The sequence below is a fragment of the Hippocampus zosterae genome, chromosome 1, assembly GCF_025434085.1.
Source record: "Hippocampus zosterae strain Florida chromosome 1, ASM2543408v3, whole genome shotgun sequence".
Taxonomy (NCBI): Eukaryota; Metazoa; Chordata; class Actinopteri; order Syngnathiformes; family Syngnathidae; genus Hippocampus; species Hippocampus zosterae.
Window position 1 is genome coordinate 14,770,318 of NC_067451.1, and position 19,683 is coordinate 14,790,000.

Genomic DNA, 19,683 nt, shown 5'->3' on the forward strand with positions numbered 1-19,683 from the left:
TTTTTTTTTCTTTTTGACGAGCTGCACAATTGAGCCCTTACAACTTGCACTTGGCTTCCAATGTATCCATTGGTATCTGGCAAATCCGAAATGATAATGGCTAGTAATGTATTGAATTAGTGAGGGTAATGCAATTGGGTTGATGTGATTATGCAAAAACAAACCTTCTGGGGGGAATGCTGACATGCCACCCTGATGCAAACCCAGAGGAAATGAGCAAATGCCATTTAGAGTGATGGAGAGGAATAGGAATGAGAGTTTTTGTTGTGAAATGTCTCCTACAGTGTCAAGTTCTGTCTTTGTTTGCTCATCCCAAAGTGACAATGTATTTCAAAGAATTAATGTCGGTGGTTTTCTTTCTGCCCCCCAAAGAATGCAACTTGTCTGTTTGTCAACAGTCATGTGACATCAGTTTGGTGCAGGATTGTGTGTCCACAAGTCTGCTAGTGATTATACATTTCCACCTTAGCTTCAAAAAGACCTGTAGATTACAAATAGAATGGATGGCCAGGTTGATACTTTTATTGCTTAGGAAATCATCTGGGTTGATGTCTATGATCATTTTTATCTCTTCAAAGAGCTCGACCAACTTCACAAGACATTTTTTTTTGCACTTTACAGCTATTTCAACTGTTTGTCAACTTGCATAACTGCTCCAAATAGGGGTGACTAAATTGTGTGCATCCATTTGTAAAAGGAACCAGAGGACTGTGTCTCAGTGTCACATTCTTACATCCCTTATTTCCCAGACCTTAGTAGGTCAGCTGAAGCCGTTTAGCTCAGGGGCTTCTTTAAGGATTTTTATAACAACAAAGGCTTAGTTTGGTTGAGCCAAAGCCACATTTTCCTCATCATTGTGAAATATTCTAAATTAATAACAAGACTAGTGGGGCTTTGAGAGATATTGAGGCAGTTGTGATCTGCCCTTTCAGCTTGATTAAAAAAAAGTCAGCACACAGAAGAAGGAGATTATTTAAATGGAAATTTGTCTCAGTGTCGCACCTCATTTGACGTTATAACTCTATTTTGACAAAAATTTGCATGTAAGTGGCTTGTAAGTTTCTGTCACCTTGCTTGTGTGTTTGTTTTTGTCTGTCAATGTGTTTGTGCTCCTCCCAACAGTGACGCCAACATCACAGACGTGCTGTCTGACTCAGACGAGTGTGAGTTGGGCAGTCTGGAGCATTTGGAGCGCGGTAGCACCGACACTCTGGCCAATGGCTTCCGAGCTGACTATGAAGCTGCCAAAAGGCTCGCCAAGCGCCTTTATCACCTTGAGGGCTTCAAGCGTTGCGATGTGGCCAGACACCTGGGCAAGAAGTGAGCACATGCAAGCATGAATACTACTCACAAAAAGTTAGGGCTATGTGGGTCAAAGATGAACATAAAATGCACTACAGTATATCTTTTAAAGGTCAATTTAATTCGACCCCCCCAACACACACACACAGACACACACACAATTTGCTCTTCTCTGACTAGAAGGTGAAAGACAAAAATCACAAACTGTGTTTTTTTTTCACTAAGGACATTCACTCCTCTCTTTCTCTCTCTCTCTCTCTCTCTCTCTCTCTCTCTCTATATATATATATATATATATATATTCGATTGCAACCTGCTGATGACACTGACAGGCTAAGCTTTCACTTACAATGGTGAAGGGCTGTTGATCAATTTTTGAATATTGTCTTGGTCTCATGATGTCAAAACATGAACAGCAGGATGAAGAGCAAATGCTAATTCAAAGGGAAGTAGGAAATATAATGGAACAAACACCTCTTGTAAATGTTGCCATTAAGCTCACTGTTAGAGACTGTCAAGGTGGGCAAAACATACTGAAACAAGGCAGAGCTTGACAAATCATGTCTGATTAAATTCACTCACCCAAAAGCCCAATATTGTTAAGTTTTTGAAAGTAGTGTACAATACATGGATGTTGCTTTATCTTTTTCATTTGCCTTCTACTTTCTTGCAGTAATGACTTTAGTCAGTTGGTGGCATCAGAGTACCTGAGTTTCTTTGACTTCTCTGGCTTGTCACTGGACCGGGCCTTAAGGTAATGCACTCAGTAGTCACCGCGGTGTGTGTGCCGGGGTAAAGACTCATCCACAAATGTGTGGATGTCACATTCGCTGTTCACAAGGCATTAGTGTTTATCAAACTATTGTGTTCACTGGACTTCGCCAGCGGCGCTGACAGCAAGCGGACCGCTTTCTTGTAGCTGACCTGTTGGTGTTCTAACATGCTGTTGTCAGACCGGGACCATGAAGCTCACAGTGTTCCTGAATATTTCACTACTCTGGCTAAAAGTGAACATTTTATTAAACTGTAAAAGCTATGGTCTTATTTGAAATGGCTCAAAAATCACATTTTTGCTAAGTTTTAGCTGATGCAGCCGTACTGTTCGCCATCTTACCCGCGGCCCTAATGAGGATGAAAATGGATGAATGGATCGATTAGTATGGTAGGCAGCATTCATTTATAGCTAATGAAATACAGTATGTTTAGCAAAAACGCCAGCATCATTTTGAATGTTTCTTTTTTCAATAGCTTTGATCTTCTGTACCTCCAGCAGCTCTTCATCAGAATATGAAACTGGCCCTAAATTAATCCTACGTGCATTTTAACATTAAAAATAATCTAATAGAGGTACAGTGAACCCCTTGTTCATTGTGGTTTCAAATCCACCTGCTTCCAAATCCATCCATCCATCCATTATCTGAAGCGTTGAGCCTCGCGAATGCCTCTCCCAACTGTCATCGCGAAGTAGCAATAAGATCTGCTCTCTCGTGTCAAGAATACACAAACCATTTTCCCCCCTAATCCCTTACACTTTAAACACATTTTATATTCTTAGAACACACTTACAAAGATTCAAACAAACTATTTAAACAAGGTGTAAATGTGATTGAAAACTAACTGGAAAAAATGGCAAGCATAACATGTATAGAAAATATTATTCTTCCTGTCATTATAGATTGCTGGTATAAATAAACGACTAGTTTCCCTCAGGCACATCCGATGATTTGTTATGGCACGCACATGTGGCACGGAATCACCCATTGGTCTTGGTGGAGTACAACTTTGCGAGCGCATATAGTCCAAATGCAACACAAAATCCCAACCGTTAGGGCCTCTGAAACTGTTCCTCAGTTTTAGAAAATGGCTCATCACTTTTCTTATTTTTTGTGAATTGTTTATTACCTTCGGCCAGAAGTTCAAAGGGGACAGTGATAATAGAATGTTTTTTTAGGATGGTGGGTATGATATGTTGTGATGTAATAACCGGCGTTGTTTTCTTCTATTATCAAGTGTTATTGACATGAAGGCTCAGCAAAAATATCTCTCAGTGGTAACATGCAATCTTCAGAGAAAATGCAATTCCAAATCAAATTTTGGACGGTATCATGCGTGACCCCTTTGCCTTGTTTCTAAAAGCATGCTTGTCTGTATCTGTGACCTCAGACTTCTGATTTCCAGTTGGCCTTTTATGTGTGACAGGAACTTTTTAAAAGCCTTCCCACTGATGGGGGAGACACAGGAAAGAGAGCGAATTCTAGTGCATTTCTCCAAACGCTTCTGCCACTGCAATCTACAAACACTCACCTCTGAAGGTCAGAGCAATGATGTTGCCTTTGAGGAATTTAAGTAGAGCAAGGTCTTCCATACCATAGTCGCTAAGAATAACTTGGGTTATGTAATGTGTATTTATGCAGAGTAATTGTATACATTCACTTGGCACGACATTAGGTAGATGCGCAAATCTAATTTTAGGGGCTCGTTGGTTTCCGACAGTCTCGCTGTAGAGACATTTGGCGCCTTCCGAGTTAAATAATAATGATTTTTTTGGGTTATATCCATTGTAAACTGAGGATACCAAAACCCAATCCAACAGCTTTATGTATAACAATATTTACTCCCCAAAATGTACATTTTACATGTGTGGTTTGAATATTAATTGAAGAAAAATCGAAGTGCTTTTAATGTAATAATGTGTTGCTAAATCGCAGTATATATGTTTCTACTTATTCTTGCCCCTCTCATGTAGCTTAATTAGAGAACTAAATATTTGTTAGCATTGCTCAGTATGATGGAGTTTAATTCTACATCACAACAAATTGGAACTATAGATACCATAACACATTTCAGTTGTACCTAATGTTGTGGCCGGTGAAAGTACAGTGTGCTGTAGTGCTTTCACAAAAAGTTTAGTTTGTCACGCCGTGACATGAATGATGTCTGAATGCGTGTTACTTCACTGTAAGAGAATGCATGGCATCGCATGCATGTGTTTGAATCATGCGTGACACGAAGTTGACCTCAGCCTTGTGTGTCGTCCCTCTGCAGATGGAGCCCACACATTAACCTGCGCTCTCATGCTGCTTAACACCGATCTACACGGACATGTATGTGTTTCTCTTATCATGGATTCGGTCTTATATAACCACCCTGCATAGTTGCAAAATGCCAACAAAACAGGCCTTTGCCATCAATGGCAGATCTTATTTTTGATCGACATGTTTCTGTCTTTCTAAAGTCACCCACCACTTCCTCCCCCACCCCTCGCTGACTCTCCATACACTTGCCTCCCAGCCTACTTTTTGACCTGCTTCCGTCTCTCCTGTCCTTACATAGTCTCAAGTGTTCATTTTAAACTGGAGCATTGTGATGTGAACCACATAGCACAATCAGTAGTCATCAAATGCCCATGTAACCGAAAGTGCTCACATCAATCCTGCCCCTGCTAAACACTCGCGTAGTGAATCGCCATCCTTTAACTAACATCCTTTCTCTTTTTTTTGGTTCCTTTTCTTCCCTTTCAAATCCCCCCCCTGCTCACCACATCCGGTTTCCTGGCCTCTCTCTGTCCCCACAGGTGGTAAGTATTCCTCTGGTGCCAACGTTTGAATCGGTCCTTGTATTGTGCTTTCATTGGTTTCTCAACCAATATCCCAAATTCGCTGCTTATGCTACTTGAGGTTCCAAATCAGCAGATGAAGCTGAATGACAGCAAATTTTAAAAAATGCCATACTCTCTTAGATATACTTTATGAAAAACAGATCACAAAAGATGGACAATCATAATATCCGCCTAATCCAAAAATTATCGGTCATTCATGGAAATTTATTTCAATGCCCTTCCCTAATTTTACAGCACACCTAAATATCGTGGTGGGGGATGAGTACAAATCTTGTCAAATAATAGCATGAGCATTGGGAAGATGAGCACTGCCACCAAGTGGACAGATGCACAACTGCATTCAGTTTGGGCCCTGTCAAAGCTATTTCAGGAGCCGATTTACCGTCTTCGACGTTGTTTACGCAAAATTACACCACTAACTGTTACACTTTTGACTTGTTCTTTCCTCAGAACATTGGAAAGAAGATGTCTTGCCAACAGTTTATCAGTAATCTAGATGGCCTCAACAATGGCAATGACTTTCCCAAAGACTTATTGAAGGTACAGCACTCACCTTCTCCCGAAAGTGTGCAGCTAGCTCGAAACATGCTTTATGCTTGCAGGAAGATTTTGTCACACCAATGTTCTGCCTTCCCTGCACAGGTCTTGTATAACTCAATCAAGAACGAGAAGCTTGAGTGGGCTGTGTGAGTATGCTCTTAGTTCTGCTCCAAAAGAAAATACATCACTATGCGCATCTCCTGTTCATGTATTTATTTATTATTATTATTTAGTATTTATTTATTTTCTGTGTGCAGTGAAGAAGAAGAGCTAAGGAAGAGCCTGTCAGAGCTGGTGGAGGAGCAGTGTGAGGGCGGCAGTAAACGTGTTGCCAGGGTGACGGACAGCAATAACCCTTTCATCGCCATTCCTGTCCTCCTCAATGCTGTAACCTACAAACACGGAGTGCTGACTCGCAAAAGCCATGCTGACATGGATGGCAAACGGAGTGAGTACATAAACGTGAATTTACCGATCCTGTAGATTGTACAGGCAGTTTATTTAATCTGTATGTTTTTATTTTGTGAAAATCTAATCTTGTATTGTGAAGAAAAGGCAATCCTTTTCTAATCCCGCTCCCATTTCTACGATGCAGCCCCACGGGGTCGCCGCGGCTGGAAGAAGTTCTATGCGGTTCTGAAGGGAATGATACTGTATCTCCAAAAGGTACTGGATCACACCCGTTTTCCTTGTTGCCATAGAAACTCTCTCTCTCTCTCTCTCACACACACACACACACACACACACACACACACACGCGCACGTACACACGTACAAAACCGCGCGTCACTGATGTGTTGGATGCTGTCCAGTGGTTCTACTGCACTGTGGTTTTGTGTGCTTGGGCGAGTGAGGGAGAGGCAACTGTCGTGGGTGTTTGTCTCCCTCTGCTGGCGATAAGCCTTTATTTGAACATAGGCGAAATAAGGTGTACTTTGGACGTCTAAATCACATTTCTGAAGATCCAAGCTTGAATCTCAGCTTCGACCTTCCTGTGTGGAGTATGAACTCTTCTCAAGCTGCTGGGGCTTCCTCCCACTTTTCAAAAAATGCACGTTAGGTTAATTGTAAACTGTATGTTTTCCATAGGAGTAAATGGGAGTGTTGAATTGTTATTTTCCTGTGAGTAGCTGCCAAATCTCTGCCCAAAATGAGCAGGAGTTCAATATATTGATGGATACTTTACATATTTTCTTGGCATTCAATTATGAGAACTCTGAGTGTTAGCCTTCCCTGGAACATTACAGACATTCATAAACATTTACTTCTTTCCTTTTCTGATACATGGAAGTGAGTGTATGCCTAACCTACGATATGGCCGACAATTTGTCTCATTCAGGATGAATATAAACCAGATGCTGACATTTCAGAGGTGGACCTGAAGAATGCCGTGCGGATCCACCATGCCTTAGCCACTCGCGCTACCGATTACAGCAAGAAAGCCAATGTACTCAAGCTCAAAACCTCAGACTGGAGAGTTTTTCTGCTACAAGCCCCGTGAGTAAATTCAGGAGACTAGTTAATTTGCCTTTCCAGATTCCTTAATCAGCTCATCGCTGTGCTCTTCCTCTTTAGGAGTGAGGAGGAGATGATGTCGTGGATCTTCCGAATAAACCTGGTTGCAGCGCTGTTCTCTGCTCCAGCCTTTCCTGCTGCCATTGGCTCCATGAAAAAATTTTGCCGGCCCATCCTTCCGTCGTCATCAACAAGACTCAATCAGGTACACTGGATCGTTTTGTGTGTGTGTGTGTGTGTGTATTTCCCCACCCTCCCAAAAAATGAAAATGCACAAAAAAAATAAATAAATCCAAATAACATTGTCATATTATTTTGGAAGTAGACTTGTTTTCAATGGAGGAGCTGTCCTCCCCTCCTCACTGAAAGTTAAGGCACATTAAGCACTTGTTTGTTTCATGTGTTATTTCTTCATACTGAAGTATATTTTCATTTTTATGTTGTACTGTATTAGTTTTCAACCACAAAACAATTACAGTTAGAATAAAACATTTATATGTCATAAAATAGAAATGTAATACATACTTGCATTTCTATTCATTTCAATGGGTAAATTTACCTTGATGTGTGTATGTATATCTATCTATCTATCTATCTATCTATCTATCTATCTATCTATCTATCTATCTATCTATCTATCTATCTATCTATCTATCTATCTATCTATCTATCTATCTATCTGTCTGTCTGTCTGTCTGTCTGTCTGTCTGTCTGTCTGTCTGTCTGTCTGTCTGTCTGTCTGTCTGTCTGTCTGTCTGTCTGTCTGTCTGTCTGTCTGTCTGTCTGTCTGTCTGTGTGTGTGTGTGTGTGTGTGTGTGTGTGTGTGTGTGTGAATGTGAATGTGAATGTGAATGTGTGTGTATGTGTGTGTGTGTGTGTGTGTGTGTGTGTGTGTGTCGGTGTATAAAGTCATCTAAACTTTATTATAAAACTCCAGAACAGCATAAACGCATTTTCATCTTACTGCTAATAACAAAGCTTCTCACATGTCTTTTATATTACATTACATACTTTGACACATTCTATTTGTATGCACATTCATCTTACGGGCTGTTTGGCGGATCTTCTGTAATTTGTCCGGCGTGTGATTGGTGCAGGAGGAGCAGCTGCTGAGTCACGAGAGCAAGTTGAAGCAGATGAGCCTGGAGCTGGAAGAGCACCGGAAAAACCCGCCCTCATCTGACCCCAAAAGCCGCGAATGGGAGGAGTATCGACTCAAAGAGCACTACCTCACTTATGAGGTATATTCAGATTTTTTAAATTATTATTTTTTTTACATAATCTATTGCGTTTGTCATTTGTTACGTGATTATGCTGTTGATTTCTTGACAGACACTCACTGACCATAACATTGGGTACACAGTTGTATCATTCATTCATTCATTCATTCATTCATTCATTCATCTTCCGTACCGCTTGAGCCTCACTAGGGTCGCGGGGGGTGCTGGAGCCCATCCCAGCCGTCTCCGGGCAGTAGGCGGGGGACACCCCGAATCGGTTGCCAGCCAATCACAGGGCACAAATACACACACGAACAACCATCCACGCTCACACTCACACCTAGGGACAATTCAATCAGCCTGCCATGCATATTTTTGGAATGTGGGAGGAAACCGGAGCACCCGGAGAAAACCCACGCAGGCCCGGGGAGAACATGCAAACTCCACACAGGGAGGCCGGAGCTGGAATCGAACCCGGTACCTCTGCACTGTGAAGCCGACGTGCTAACCACTGGACTACCGGGCCGCCCACAGTTGTATCAATCAAACAAAAAAAGGAATACTCACATTTGACTGATCCTGTCCCAAAGGGATGCTAGAAATATACAATACCAGTTATTTTGTGGGTGGAGCTGGTTAAATTATACTGTATTACAAGTAGATCGTCCTTGGACCGAAAAGGGACCTGCTAACATATGGACAATCCACCACACAAACACCATGCGCCTTGATTTGTACATTGTACTGGCTCTCAAGAGATTGTGGTGTGTTTGTATGATTTCATAATAGGCACAAAAATCTCTTCTTTGGCATTAAAATACAGTGGTACTGGACGCGAATTCGAAATACTAACTGTTGCTTTGCCTATTTTTTGCTTTGGCTTGCGAGCAATTGTTTGAGATATGCACGGCTGATGGTGGCAATGAATTCAACTCATTTCACAAAAAGCAGCAGTTTGACACAGGCTCCTAGCTTCTTTTTTTTGCCACTTCTATTTGGAGTTTTCATATGATACAAAAAAAAGAGAGAAGTAACCTTTGCCTTCCTAAAGTCTGCAAGAAAAGTGCGGTCCCACTCTTAAGCAACAAATCTACATAGGAGCACAAAGGATTCAGCAACACACGCAGAGAGACAATACAAACATTCTCCCTGGTAGATATGGGCAGTACGGGCAGATAAATATGTCTCAATTCTTTTTTTCAACATTTCAGAAAACTGATATTTTCATATCAGTTTTCAAAGCCAGTCATGGCTTTGGCCAAAGAACAAAAGCAGTGAGATAATTTTCAAGGGGGTCACTGTCATTATGGTGAGTACTGTTTTAGAAAAGGCAATACTGCTCCTTTTTTTTTTGGTTCCATTTCTTTCACTTCAGTTATTTCTGACATCTCTCCCTGCATCAAACCTTCTCCCTACTCTGCTTCCATTCTGAGCAGAAGACTCGATATGAGACCTACATCAGCCTACTTGGGGCCAAAATCCGCACTGAGACAGACGATCTGGAGAAGATCGAGGCCAGCGTGTTGGCGGGCCGGATGATGGAGGGCGTCCTCATCGGCCGCGATTGCCACCTCCGCAAGACTCAGTCCTCGCCGTCCATCAACCAGTCTCACGGAGGCTTGAACGGGAAAGGAGCTGGATGCACTGCCGTGGGTCAGACGAACTGAAAAGGGTAGAGGACCACGGAGACCACTGCCCTAAAAATGATCTCCCTCAAAGCCAAACCAGTGTCATGTAACGTCTTTTCGGGTCCCCCAGGTTGTCGTTTTACCTAAATCAAAATCCTTCCGAAAATGTCTAAACCCTGGTGATAAAGTTTCCTTGAGCAATAGAAGACCCTTCCCTCGGCACTCTGACAGACCCCCCACCTCGGCCTCAGTACTGTTGCACATTGAAAATGATCAGAACTGTGATCACTATTTATTACATCAGTATTATTTTCAAGTCAAGCGTGATGCGGTTTGTTTCGTGTCGAAATACGGATTTACTTTTGAGCAGAGCGAATGAGACCAGACAACGCCACAAATGATGTTCGGGCACGTCTGGTTCCCTCTCTGTCTGGTGTCTCTGCAGGCAGCGGCTGAGATAGAGGAAGCGGAAATGGTACGACTGTAGCATTTTGGCTTTTGCATTTCAGACTCCCCTTTGGACCTACATATTGGGTGGAGTGTGACTTGCAAAGGCGAGACCACAAATCTGTTACAGAAATTAAAAAAAAAACACACTCAGAAGGATCCTCCCATGGCAAACATATTTATTTATTTATTTAATTTGTAAAAGAAAATCTTTATTGCAGCAAATGAAAGCGCTCTTTTTAAAACCGTCTCCTTGCACACGCGTAGAGAGCGACACCCTCATGGAACTGCTTGCCGGAGGAGCTCGGAGTTGAGTGCCTTACTCACGGCACCTTGACACCAGCTCGTGAGCACACGGTCAACAAGGAAGAACTTGAATCAAAAAGGACTTGAAACAGAGCCAACTCTTGCTCGAGGTCTCGCGCTGTGATTTTGAAGCCGCCGTTACTCGGAAACAATGGCGTGTATTTCGTTTTTTGTTTTTTTTTTTCTATTTAGCGTTTCAAAGAAGAAATTAGCATGTGACTGAATGAAAGCACTATGTCATGTTCTGTTCTAAGTGCCACCTTTCTCTTCTTGAAAGACTGCACTGATAATCGTGGGGTGGGAAGTGTTGAAATGGTGATGACTGAACCCTAAAATATGAGTGGAAACACTTCTCAATACAGCCAGATTCCGGAGCATTTGGACATATATATATATATATATATATATGGCGGTTAGCGCGTCGACCTCACAGTGCAGAGGTCGTCCGGGTCGTCCGGGTACTCTGGTTTCCTCCAACATTCCAAAGACATGCATGGCAGGCTGATTGAACACTCCAAATTGTCCCGAGGTGTGTGAGTGTGAGCGCGGATGGTTGTTCGTCTCTGTTTGCCCTGCGATTGTTTGTTTTGTTTGTTTGTTTGTTTATTGAACATAAAACATATACAGTAATAATTTGACAGAAAATAAGGTAGATAAAACAAGTAAAAAGAAAGAAATCAGTCTTCATTCAACACAGTTATTATGTTCAAGGGAGTAGGATGAAGTAAAAAACTTATCTAGTCCTACCCCGTCATGTGTTTATATCTACTAAATAATTTTTATATCAATCAGAAAAGAAAAAGTAAGAAGTCTCCATTAAGGCTCATACTTTACCCTTAACCGTGATATTTTTACAGCTGATTGATTGGCTGGCAACCGGTTCAGGGTGTCCCCCGCCTACTACCCGAAGACAGCTGGGATAGGCTCCAGCACCCCCCGCGACCCTAATAATGTGTGTGTGTGTGTGTGTGTGTGTGTGTGTATATATACATATATATATATATATATATACACATATATCATCTAAATTAATTTGAAAGAATTGCGATTGAAGTGTCAACGCTTAGCTTTAATTGAAGAGGTTTCTCACAAATATGTCATTTACCATTCAAAAGTGTGGCCAATTTTATGTGTCCATTTTCAGTGGCTCAACATTATTATTTGGATTTTCATTTCAGAAAGATGATGGGTTTACCTTCACCAGAGTATTCTTAACTTATTCTGATTCTTTTCTGACCTCTTCAATTAAATCTGGAAATAAACACTTCATTTCCATCATATCAGTGTATAAAGGTCTGAATTTGCAACTTAATGTTAACATACTTTGCGTGTTGGTTAGGAATAAGTTCACGTAGCATTGTCATGGGCTCTATGAAGTAATTGTGCTTTGGGTATTTTAGGTAGGAAAAAATCCGGAGGTCTATTGTGGAATGGCACAGGCTTTCTCATTCCAGAAAAAAAAAAAACTTCAGCACAAATGCAGCTACCATTATTGTGAGATGCACTTCTTTAAAAAAAAGTGACGATAGTTCAGTCTTGGGTTTTTCACAGTAAAAAAAATCATTTTTTTTTTGCCCTTGGCCCATTTGGACAAGTGTAGCGGCAGGACTGTTCCAATTTGGCGCACCAAACACCAATAAAAGTGTCAGGAGAGTGGCTGGAAAACAACGTGGCCAGCCGAGGATCCATCAAAACATCCGCCACATGGGTCACTCTAAGCGTGACGAAAGATTTGTTTTTTCAAAGAAGCAAATAGTTTTGTTTTCTCAGTAAGAACTACAAGGCAACGCAGACACCCAGTATATATTGAACAAAATATCACATAAAGGATTCTTTTCTTGCAACATGCATAATATGAGGACATTGGCGTGCTGAGTGAGTAGTAATGGTACCAGTGTTTGCGAGCACCTTTTTGATCCTGCCCAAATGCTCGCGTGCACACACACACAGACACACATACGTTCAAAGTAATTTTCTTATGACACAACTGTAGATGTTAAAGCTCCCCACTCAGCCCTCATTGAGGCACTTGTTGACTTTTTCCCTGAACTTTCCATGTCCTTGTGGTCTGTCACGTCTCCTGCTCTGGGGTCCAGCTATCCTCTTGCGAAACGGACAGGTTTGAAAATCATTTTGGGACTTAACCGGTTAACCGTTAGAAGATTGCCCCTTCTAGTCAGTTTGGCTCTTGTGCTAACCGATGTTTCCAATGTTAGGGTAGGCCTGTGCTGTAAAATAGGACTGTGACAAAATATGTTGATTGTTCTGTTAATTAAAAAAAATGACAACTTGGGCACTTTGATGTCAACATGAGTCATTTTGTTTTGTTTGTACTTTTGAACTGTTTTTTTTGTATGATCTTACAGTGTACAACACATATTAACTGAATATTTAGTCTGTGCTTCATAAAGTAAGGATTTATAGAGAAGATTGTAGTTGTGATTTATTAATATTGGCACCGAAACCATGTGCAGCAGTTTGGGTGCCACGGACATCAATGATGTACTGTACATATTTCTTTGTACTCTATATTAAAGGCATTTTAGAAGAATACAACCACTGCATATATTTCACAATTGTAATCTAGACAACGAAACACAGAGATCAACACACGCGGTATCACCAACAATTTTGCAATTTATATAAGCAATTTAGTTTGCTTTTGTTTTAAATAAACATGAAAGTCTCAAGTCAAAGAAAGCTGAGAGCCCACACAAAATGGACGTTAAAATGTTGGACAAACTGAGCCACAAAGGTTAAGTAGACCTTGGTTGGGATTAGACTTCACTTTGAACATTAGGGCACATGCATTTATCGTTTTTGTTGTGGATCACATATCATCAGTCAGAATGCATAATTTCCGATAGGTCATTTTTCAATGTCAATTTGTTGGTTTGGAAAACAAACAAACAATTTTTTGTTTAGACCACACGTTGGTGTTTTTATTTTAGTTTATTTTTGGGGATATTGTAACAGAACTTCAACCAGAGGGATAAAAGACCCAAGTCTAAATACCAATTTGTTTTTTCTTGTTTTCCAAAAACATTGAAAAATGACTTACACAGTTATTCAATGTGGCCAACAACATGTATCCTTTTCCTCATATGTCCTAATGCTAACATGCACGATTTAATCTGTGAACCTAAACTGTTTTTTTTTTCAACTTTGGCTGAGCAAAACAAACATTCACAGAAGCTGCTACAACACAATGATTAACAACATTCTTGCTTCAAATATCCATCTCAATATCAAGGTCGAATAAAAATCTATTAATATCAGGTGAAAATATTGCATATTTGCCGAATTTCCAAGCCAGTGATTTCAGGCCAGCACAAGTCACATAACTAAAAGGTTTGATGAGAATATCTTTTGGATAAAAGGGGGGTACTACTATGCCGATCTATATGCTCCTAATACAGAAAAAAAGAACAAAGACTAAATAATAGTGGTCACGCTGTGCCTGTTCTAAAAACAAACAAAACCAAAAAGTCTCTTAACATCCATAAATGTAGTGTTGCTAAAGGTGAACAGCGACAGGGACACATGGAATGAGCTTTTATTGCATGATTAATCATTTTTCAGACAACAAGACTCCCCCAAACATTTAAAAATAAACAGCACTGTACAAAACAGCACACCTTTTCTTTTTTTCTTCTTTTTTTGCCATCAACAGAAATTGAATAACGTGGTGAATGGAGCGCAATTCAGGACACGAGTCGTGATGACGTTGAGATGTACAGGATGAGCTCGTTGTCAAAGTCAAAAGTATAAGCACCATCGTCATGTAGTTAGGAAAGGCCATCAAGAAATACTCTAGAAAGGGCAAGGAGAGCTTTAACATACAAGAGGGCCGTTATCACAGTTCTCAGACAATTTTTACCAACTTAAAACAAATAAAAAGAACAATATTGGTGTATAGCACTACTATATCATGCAATTTACTTCAGTAAACTTTCTGACACAGACAAAATATACTTCAATAAGTAGAACTCCATACATCTCTGTCCAGCAACGGTCACAAAGCCTGTAATTTATATTCTTTGAATCAGATCCCTATCAAAAATAATATGCAGATTTGCCTTCTTATTCTTAATATATCTAAAGTGCAAGTAGGTATCCATTTTAATTCAATGCTTTCTGTGAGTAGAAATATACAAAGCAAAAGAAAAATGCAATATGTTTTTCCTCTTTACATGATATTTTCTGAAAGGAGGCGCATCATGTATAACAAACCATATATTTATATATATTTTTTCTATATATATGTACACACACACACGCACGCACACACACACACATCACAGATAAAACATTATCGAAAAGTACAACATATCTCAAGGGATGGTAACAGGTTTCAGACTAAACGGTGACATGGGATATGTTCATTGTGCATTGACACCACTCCGCATTGAAAAATCTGGGATCCACTTTCCTTCAGAACAACAACAACAACGGTCTATTGGCTGTTGGCTATAGGTTGCATTGGCTACAAATGTAGCCTATACACTCTGCTATGGACTGTCGGGTATGCCCGCAACGAGAAGATGAGCTGAATGAGTGACTCGGGGTTTGGTTTGTGTGGAGTCATGTGACCAGGGGCTGCTCTTGGTTGTGAGGTTATGCAAGAACCCTGCATGGCCAATGAGAGACACTGAAATCTGGACGGTAACACCAAGTCGAAGATGTGTTGGCTGTCCAGTTTGGCAAACGGAACCACGTGTCATGGAAGGCTGCCGTCTGATATCATGCATATGCGTGGTCGTGTCAGTCGACTAACAGTTGATTTTAAGGGGGTCTTAAAAAGGCAGGCTTTTGATATGTGGGCACGGCCAATGCAAATGACATGCTGTACATATCAACACATTTGCAAACACTGTTGTCAACAGGCAAAATGAATCGGGTTGGCTACAATGACTACTGCTGCATGGAAAACAAAACAAAAAACAACCTTATGCTCACTGCAATTGCCAACAACCACAAACAGACTGTCAAACTCGCGTTTTCCATTCAAGACCTGAAGTTTTGAAGACTTGTTTTTTCCGAATCATCCGCCAATGTGAGAAATAAACTTTATTTGATAATAATGTTGTATCCAATCCAATCCAAAAACTTCTATTCAAGACAGAATTTTGAAGAGAAACATTGGTAGCCTTTCTGATGGGTTGGTGAGCCATTAAAGTGCAGTACTTCAAGAGACAAACCTTCTCATTTTCTACAAAATGATTTGAGAATGTTTAAATAACAGGCCCGAGCTGTCGACTTTTAGCTCCTTGCTGACGCGAAAGCTTAACTCCAGTAAAACCATGGGACAAAATGGGAATTTGTATGTCCTGTGATCAGTCCCCGGTGAGAAAGGGGTCATGCTCAGTCCCTAAGCACACTCCTGGATTCTAATGAGAGGAGGCCTTGTTGGAAATACTGTAGAGGCCTCCCAAACACTCCAAATGCAATATGAGGTCTCAGTAGGGGGGAAGCTGTGTGCGTGCATGTGCGGGGGCTGACATGTCCACGATGTGTGTGTGTGTGGGATGGGGGGGGCACAGAATAAAAAAAGGGAAGGTTTTTCATGCTGGGCCAGAAAACCCAACACACTGATCCAAGTTTTATAGAACTTCTAGCTGAGGAGAAAAAAAAAACAATAAAACAAAACATCACGTTGTTAAGTAAGCACATTGTCATGCTTTTGGAATGAGCATATACCTATTTATTGTTTTCATCTTGTGAAAGTCCATACACGTGACACTACGCCATGATTGGCATGCATGTTATATTGCACACTAACAAGAAATGTCCCAGTCTTGTAAGTAGCTGTGCCACCGCCTAGGAGGGAGAAACCTGACAAGATTTTGGACAAGACAAAGCTGCAAGGAACTATAAGGAAAAGCAAGGGGAATCTTATGATAAATATGTAAAGTGAGCAAAGGAGCAGTGGAGGGGCAATAGCACCATAATGAGATATACTGCCTCCGCCCTACACTGAGAAAAGGTGCAAGGACGCATCGCCGAGTTCTTTAAACAGCTTTTGTCACCGCTCCACACCGACAAAATGTCTCGTCGAGCCGCTGTGGAATTCTTTGTCTCCGTCAACGCGCTTGCTTTAACATCGTGCCGTGTGCAAAGCCATCAACAAAATATTAAGAACATTTAGGTCGCTACGAAGCATTCCGAGGAGTGAGAAGTCACCACGCAGCCGGCAGGCAACCACGGCACTCACTACCCCGCAAGGCCTCCCTTGACTCTCAGCAGCAGAGCACCTTACTCTCAGTGTCACCGCCGCTGATCCATGCACCCACAGGGGGTGTGGATCCAGCAGCCCTGGTCAGTATTGAGGATATATCTGCCTGCGTAACAACGCTCATAAATGACAGTGGACCGAGGTCACAGACCATCCACGTGAGGACACGTAAACGTGTGGAGTGTATAAGGCACGGGTTGTAATGACGTCAGAGAGGATGCCTGCACTGCGCAGGCGTGTCTTTTCCCCTCCTATAATTTTAACCTTTGCACACACCCAAATGGACCCTTAGTGTTCGTTTGCCTGCCCCCCCCCCCCCTTCCCGGGAGGATAAAAGCATCAACAAAAAAAAAAAAATCCCCCACAGAAAACGTGGGTATCTCAATAAGGATGTTTCTTTTTACAGCTGATTCACAAAATCATAAATATTACATCTAAGTTAGCACTTTTGTCACTGATGTTTCGATCGAGATGGTGCAAGAGGGTCGGATCCTTATGACAGCACGTAGATAGACATATCCCATTTTTTTAAGTGCATGAGAGCTGCAGTCTTTATTTTTTCAGCATTATAATAATGTTTTAATTAGATTGTGCATTTTTAGGTCAAATTAAAGGCTAGCCTACTTTACCACACGTCTGCTCAGAGAACAAGCCTACAAGCACGCAGTCACACACCTGTTGAGAGCTTCCATATTCAGTCTGCGTACCATTATATTAAAGTACACATTGGGGATATAGTCAATAAATATTCTCTTTGTGCTGATATCAAATACGTATTTGATGAGTAGACTGTTATTTTTACGTAAAATTTTTACGTGTTGTCATTTCCGGTGAAATCTTTAGTATGGTTTGATACTTGTTTTTTTCAAATCGCTTTTGACGTGTGCAAAATCTTTTTACAGAGATATAAACACTGTTCATCGTCACAGAAATCAAGTAAGAAACAGTTGAAACGTTACAGTTAAAAGTCCTTGATAGCAGCGCTTACTGTGACATGGTGATAAAGTGGGTGACATCCAGTCAAATGAGCGAGGAGACAGCCCAGGTTATGCCTTGTCTGTGGCGCTTGTGTGCGTGCGTGCGAGTGTGTGTGTGTGTATGTGCGTGGAAGGGGGGTGGGGGGTGATTCCCTCGTAGATCTCTCTTTCCTGTCACTTGACACTGTTAAGTCTCATTTCTTCGATGAGTTCTCAGTTTTGCTTCGCGTCTCGTCTCCGTGAGTCAGTCAGTCACAGTCAGTCAGTCGTCGTCGCCGTCATCTGCGCCGTGCGGGCCCTCAGGTAGCAGTTCCGAGGCCCGTTTCTCTCGACTCCTCTCCTGGATCTTCCGCATCTCCTCGGCGTATTTACAGAAGGTGTTGCCAAATTTGGACCAGACTTTGCACGGAACCGTGATGGAGTTCCGGTAGGTGGGCTTCACCTCGCTGACGCGCATAAACACGCCGTACTTGTTGGAGCCCACGTCGAAGAAGAAGCGCTTGTTGTCCACCGTGAGCGAGGTGCCCTCCGGGAGCTCGGCCGGCTCCTCGTCCACGCCGTAGTCGTCGATGAGTTTGGCCAAAGCGTCACGGAACTCGATGAGCCCCTGTGCCGGCAGAGCGATGGTCTGGCCTTGCGAGCTTCCCAGTCCCGGCCCCCGATTAACGGTCTGCCGGATCCTCAGGAACCGCCCCCTTTGGTTCTCCTTCAGATCCATGTAATATTTCCGATTCTCCCGCACCAAGAACTCGCTCTTGAGCGCCCGCCGGGGCTCATCCTGCACCAAGTCGGGGTTGCTCGGGCCCAGCTGGGCGTAATGCTCGATAAAGTCACCGAGATAATCACGGAACTCCACGGCCACCGACATCGAGAGCGTGAGGCGGCTCTTGTTTCCCCCAGCGCCGACCTCGGCTATCTTTAGGAAGCGTCCTTTCACATTCTGCTTGACGTCAAGGTAGAATCGCTTGTTTTGGATGTCGACCCGTTTAGAGGCGAGCTCCTCGGTGTCGTGCTGTAGCCGGGACATGGCTCCCATCGCACCCGGCGGCAGCGAGCCAGGGCCCGAGGTAGGCCCTCCGTGGTCACTGCCGCTGTCTCTGTCCGCCATCATGCTGCCTTCCCTGCTTTACCTTCCTGTCACAGTCTCCCTCTGCCTGCTGCAACCTCGACTGCCTGTCAAAACGGCTCCGGCGAGCTATCGCGAGAAGAGCACTCGGGAAGGCGGGGGTGGACCCGCTGGAATGTACTACTTGTTGTAGGTCCAGGAGAGCGGGCCACGTCCAAGACATGGTTTCGTAACGCCTTGCGACTGAGGCATTTTTATCTTTGTTTGTCACGTTCTTGCTTTTTTCCTAATTGTGCGTTTTTATTTCTCTTCTCTTGGTCTGCCCCCTCTCAAACCGCTGCCTGTCAGCGTTTCCAAGCATTCTTAATCAATTATACACTCCTGTTGCACAGAACACTGTTCCGTTGTAAAAGAAAGGAAAAAAAAGACAACCATTATCCATGGCCAAGTCGCCGAACACCACAGGTTAAAACAATATAATTGTATACAGAGATGGACGGATGGACAAACGGAGACCGAGCAATGGATAGATAGATACATAGATTAAATTTGGCAAATTGCCCAATCCGGTGGGCGTCTTGGTTGAACGTTTCAGCACCGCGGACAGCGTCTGTGGCAGGCTATGTGGAGGGCGTGTGCGCGTGGTTATAAGCGTGAGTGCGTTACGGGTGTCAGAGAGATTTCTGAATGAGGAGCTATGTGACTGCTTATCAATGGGAAATCATTGAGGGTCAAAGGGATGAATCAGCGCAAAGAGAAAGACCACAATTGATGGGTGCAAAGAAAACCTCCTGTCTATCTATCTATCTATCTATCTATCTATCTATC

The 19,683-nt window shown here is 42.3% G+C and overlaps 2 protein-coding genes across 4 annotated transcripts in view; one reads left to right on the top strand and one right to left on the bottom strand.

Moving 5' to 3' along the window:
* Nucleotides 1-10,966, top strand: part of psd2 (pleckstrin and Sec7 domain containing 2) — a 32,122-nt gene extending 21,156 nt beyond the window's left edge. For 2 of the 3 annotated variants that reach the window (XM_052071411.1, XM_052071421.1), the window contains 12 exons: nucleotides 1,123-1,320; nucleotides 1,976-2,056; nucleotides 3,502-3,614; nucleotides 4,348-4,408; nucleotides 5,371-5,461; nucleotides 5,564-5,607; nucleotides 5,719-5,909; nucleotides 6,057-6,127; nucleotides 6,801-6,958; nucleotides 7,037-7,181; nucleotides 8,074-8,217; nucleotides 9,633-10,966. In XM_052071411.1, the coding sequence (XP_051927371.1) occupies nucleotides 1,123-1,320; nucleotides 1,976-2,056; nucleotides 3,502-3,614; nucleotides 4,348-4,408; nucleotides 5,371-5,461; nucleotides 5,564-5,607; nucleotides 5,719-5,909; nucleotides 6,057-6,127; nucleotides 6,801-6,958; nucleotides 7,037-7,181; nucleotides 8,074-8,217; nucleotides 9,633-9,863 (1,528 nt within the window). In that variant the 3' untranslated portion in view covers nucleotides 9,864-10,966. The remainder of the gene's footprint in view (nucleotides 1-1,122; nucleotides 1,321-1,975; nucleotides 2,057-3,501; nucleotides 3,615-4,347; nucleotides 4,409-5,370; nucleotides 5,462-5,563; nucleotides 5,608-5,718; nucleotides 5,910-6,056; nucleotides 6,128-6,800; nucleotides 6,959-7,036; nucleotides 7,182-8,073; nucleotides 8,218-9,632) is intronic. The other variant, XM_052071403.1, reaches the window with a different exon arrangement.
* Nucleotides 10,967-14,117: 3,151 nt separating this feature from the next.
* LOC127604537 (transcriptional activator protein Pur-alpha-like) lies at nucleotides 14,118-19,067 on the bottom strand. Its single transcript, XM_052071669.1, has one exon. The coding sequence runs from the start codon at nucleotides 18,898-18,900 to the stop codon at nucleotides 18,052-18,054; it is 849 nt and encodes a 282-aa protein (XP_051927629.1). The 5' UTR covers nucleotides 18,901-19,067; the 3' UTR covers nucleotides 14,118-18,051.
* Nucleotides 19,068-19,683: the final 616 nt, after the last annotated feature.

Excerpts from the sequence above, each read along its gene's own strand:
- LOC127604537 (XM_052071669.1), bottom strand. The coding sequence starts at position 18,900 with ATGATGGCGGACAGAGACAGCGGCAGTGACCACGGAGGGCCTACCTCG.